The sequence below is a fragment of the Colius striatus genome, chromosome Z, assembly GCF_028858725.1.
Source record: "Colius striatus isolate bColStr4 chromosome Z, bColStr4.1.hap1, whole genome shotgun sequence".
In the NCBI taxonomy this organism is placed as follows: domain Eukaryota; kingdom Metazoa; phylum Chordata; class Aves; order Coliiformes; family Coliidae; genus Colius; species Colius striatus.
The window spans coordinates 37,035,419-37,039,256 of NC_084790.1; the positions used below are offsets into that span (position 1 = coordinate 37,035,419).

General features: G+C 46.2%; 1 protein-coding gene across 1 annotated transcript; it reads right to left on the bottom strand.

Moving 5' to 3' along the window:
• Positions 1–2,251: 2,251 nt before the first annotated feature.
• Positions 2,252–3,838, bottom strand: LOC133628879 (uncharacterized). Its single transcript, XM_062018818.1, has 3 exons — positions 3,722–3,838; positions 3,045–3,115; positions 2,252–2,800 (listed from the first exon to the last, which is right to left on the bottom strand). Exons 1-3 carry the CDS (start codon positions 3,836–3,838, stop codon positions 2,362–2,364), a joined length of 627 nt encoding a protein of 208 aa, XP_061874802.1. The 3' UTR covers positions 2,252–2,361.

Genomic DNA, 3,838 nt, shown 5'->3' on the forward strand with positions numbered 1-3,838 from the left:
AAGGAGATATTGAAAACAACACCCACCACCAACCAAAATGCTCAAGGAAATAAAAGAAGTAAAATAGGAAGAGGAAAAAGGCAAAGCTACAAACGTAAGAATATACTACTTGGGCAATCTTTATTCTTTACTAAGAAATCTTGTTTATTAAGGAGAGCAATAAGAAAGTGCTGCTTACTCTTGGCTGCCATTGATTGCCTTTAGAAATCCATCTTCAAGCAGATGCCTGTTTCTTTGTCAGAGCTTTGGCTGAGATATTTAAACTAAGGGGCTATGAAAGAAATGTCAAACTATGTGAAAAGACAGCTTAAGATAATTTCCAAAATTATCACCTCAGTAAAGAAAGGAATATGTATATTTCACAGGAGATGTGCAAGGAATGGCAGTTGAACTTTGGGCTTCATAGGTCCTCAAAGTCACACCCACCTCTTCATAATATGCAAGTGAGTGGGTTTACCTGTGGAACAAGCTACTTTAAAGATCCTGCACAGGCTTCAAGGAATTGCCTGTGGCGCAGAAATACGTACACAGCACTGCACTTTGTAAAACCTTCAATGAAAAAGAAACATATCTTTGTTAATACTTACTACCTACACAGAAAATATAACCCTGACACTTGCTTTTGAAATCTTGCACAGAGAACCACAGGCTACTCTGATCCTCACCTGGGTAATTTTCAAATAAGCTAAAATAATGGCAGGGTTTTTTTCTGATGTATAAAGACATAACTAATAGGTGGAAGATTAATTCAGAAAGTACTCAAAGTTGAAAAGGCCCTGCTGAGGGAAATACGTGCCTTGTGATGGCCATAAAAATATTTAATGTCATTTAAGGAAACAGCTTGTATGAGTGGGTTTCTCAGCACCATATAAAGTTGAAGGTAGTAAAAATAATTGCACTAACCAAGGAACATTTAATACTAATCAGAATTACCCAGAGTGTGCCACCTAAAACGTGGTTGATCTGGAAAGACTGATCTGGATAACTTGAAGTCTGAACACAGCGACAACTTCTGCCTCCAGCTACTTCACGCAGATTTCAACAGGAAGGAAAGGAAAAGAATCCTCTTTCTCAAGCAATCCATTCAAAAGAAATTTACTTCCTAGTTCAGAATATAATCCTCCCCTGTTGCCGCCACCAGCAACACCACCAGGCCACCTGCACGGATCACTCAGCTCCCCCGCTGAGGGAACAAGGATCAACACACACTCAGCATGGGTGATACTTTATTCCAACCCCTTGTTTACACCATGTGCTTATATCTGCTACCACCAGCACCTCCTCTCCCTCCACCCCGTGCCCACCTCTTCTGTACCTTTCACCTCTCACGTTACAACCCGAGATCTTCCGGACGCCTACCACATCTCCCCCTCCCTATGCTCGATGACTGCAGTGTCCTGTGGCACGGGCTGATACATAACGTGTCTGCCCAGCACATGTGCTAGCTGAGCCAACTGTGGGAAGATATGAACAGGTGCTGGTCGTGTTCCACTTCACTATTCAATCTTGCCAATAGTTGAGCGACTCCATCTTGATCTGCATCACGGCAAGCACTCCGAGAAACACATCAATCTGCAAGAGAGACTCAGTAGACCATTATACTCATATCTTCTACACCCCATGCTCTCCCCCTCCCTAAGGCGTTTGAGCTGTACTTTCAGAGTAGTGTGAGCGCATTCAACAATCACCTGTCCCTGGCTAGTGTGAGGGATACCTTGGCTCAATGCATGGGGATAGCTGGTATGTCCATGACCCCTGCGGGCAGCCTGCTCCACTGTTCTTTTTTTTAAACTCAAATTTTACTAACAAGCATCAGACTTTTATAAGCAGCAGCAAAGCTAGTGTGTTCATAGTACTTCTACTTGGTCCTTTCTCTAAAAGCCAGCTGTAGTTTTCTGTGATAAGCCTTGCGGTTTCACACGCTGCCTCAGCCTCCTCCTTGCTCCAAGTTGTTATCTCGTAGGTATTTTTGCTTCTTCGTTTCTCACAGTAGAGAGCAGCTCAAGGACAATCTGCACATTAGTTTAGCAACTCATGCCTAGTAAGCTTCTTCTTATCCACTGAAAAAAAATACAGCTGACAAAAGTTATTATACTTGTGCTAAAAGTAAAATCTCTAGCAGGTCTATGTTGCAAAGTTGTATGGCTAATACTACTTACATTACTAATCAAGTCTAAAATACAAACCACTTTTTAGAAACCGTTGTGTTTTTTACCCACTCCGCGTACCCGCACCACCCCCCGTCTCCGCACCAGACTCCGTCTTCTAGCTCTCATTTCTGCCACTCCTCCACGTAGATCACTCATCTTCGGTGGCCAATGAGGCGGCTGACTTTTCCTCTTTGTCCCGCCTCCATTTCCGTCAGGCGCCGTCTTTGGCGGATCGTGGCGCTGCTGACTTTACTCTTTTGTCGGTATCGCCCGCCTCAGCGCAGTTCCCGGCACTGCTCGCGGCGCTTCTCTCAGTGCTGTTTTCGGCGCTGCTCCCGGCGCTCCTCTCGGCACTACTCTCAGCGCCGCTCCCGGCGCCGGCGGCGCAGTCGGTATCACTTTCTGCTGCGTTTTCTGTTTCCCCTCGCGTACCCAGTGGTACCCAGTCTAACATGGGGTCGCGCTTCCCCACTCTCCTGTGATCCTCCTGCGCCGTACTCCCGTCCGACTCCGCCCGCTCGGCGTTCCACGTCCGCTCGACATTCTCCGTCTTCTCCCAGATTCTCTGCCTCCACGCTCGTCCGAGTCTCCCGATCACTATGAACTCTCTCCTCTGTCCGCGCTCTCCGCTCTTTCCCCCGGAGAGCTTCCTGCACCGATAACCGAAACTGTTTTTTCTCCGCTGTTTTCACCAGAACCTCCTTTATATTCTCCCCACGCATCAAAAAACCGACCCATTCCCTCGGCACCCTCTACGAAAGCCTGACACAGCTCCCTGTCCACCACCGTCCACTTCTGCGCATTTAATAATTCCATGGGTGGCCGTATCACACCCCGCCCCTGCAACCATGCGATGCAAATGGCTGTGGGTATGCGATTAATTCCCTCACCCACCTCAGGCGCCAGCGCCTCAAGTACCTTAATCGTTCCTTCCGTCTGTGCCATGGCCGCGAACGTCCTACGTTCTGCCGATCACGTCGGGGTCACCATATGTTACCGCCACCACATCTCACGTTACAACCCGAGATCTTCCGGACGCCTACCACACTCCCTCTTCCTTCCAGTGTTTTGAAGTACCACTGATACTTTGAGAAATTAGCACATAGACCTGCTGGAGGAATAAATTATTTGAGGAATATATGTGCCTTTCCAGAAATCTCTGACAATTGGACACAAGTTTAATCAAGACATCACAGCTGCTAATTTTGACAAACCAGGTTCTGAAACAACTTTTTTTTGTTAGAATTCCGAGTTTCCCCACGTGCTACTGAGCTGGTCAGAACTGCAAATTTAAACTGTGTGTAACAGCAGCTGTATTAAGAAAATGGCACTATGCGTATCACTATTTTCTCCCACCCAGTACTTTTAGGCAGCAAACAGAACTGCTGAGGAGTGATCCAAATCACAGGAAACATGGCATTACATGATTCTGAGCTGCAGATTTGTACATGGAGATGAAACGGTACCATTCAGAACCATAGGGATATCTCAGACAGGAGGTGTCCACAGCTGACCTTGCATTTGAAAATCCACCTCTGCACAGGACTGTTCAAAATCCAAAAAGCTCTCACGAATCCGAAACAAATGGATTTTCTCAAGGAATCATTACACTTTGTTGGTGCAAGCTCAAAGAGAACATTTAGTATAGCAGGAAGCACAAACCCATTGAATTTCTCCTCTCTAGACAT

What these genes read in the sequence shown, in the direction of transcription:
- LOC133628879 (XM_062018818.1), bottom strand. Translation starts at nt 3,838, where the DNA reads ATGTCTAGAGAGGAGAAATTCAATGGGTTTGTGCTTCCTGCTATACTA. An exon ending in AATCCATTTGTTTCGGATTC is followed by an intron (nt 3,116 to 3,721) that starts GTGAGAGCTTTT and finishes CGTGATCGGCAG; the next exon opens with AACGTAGGACGTTCGCGGCC. An exon ending in TTGAGGCGCTGGCGCCTGAG is followed by an intron (nt 2,801 to 3,044) that starts GTGGGTGAGGGA and finishes TTATCGGTGCAG; the next exon opens with GAAGCTCTCCGGGGGAAAGA.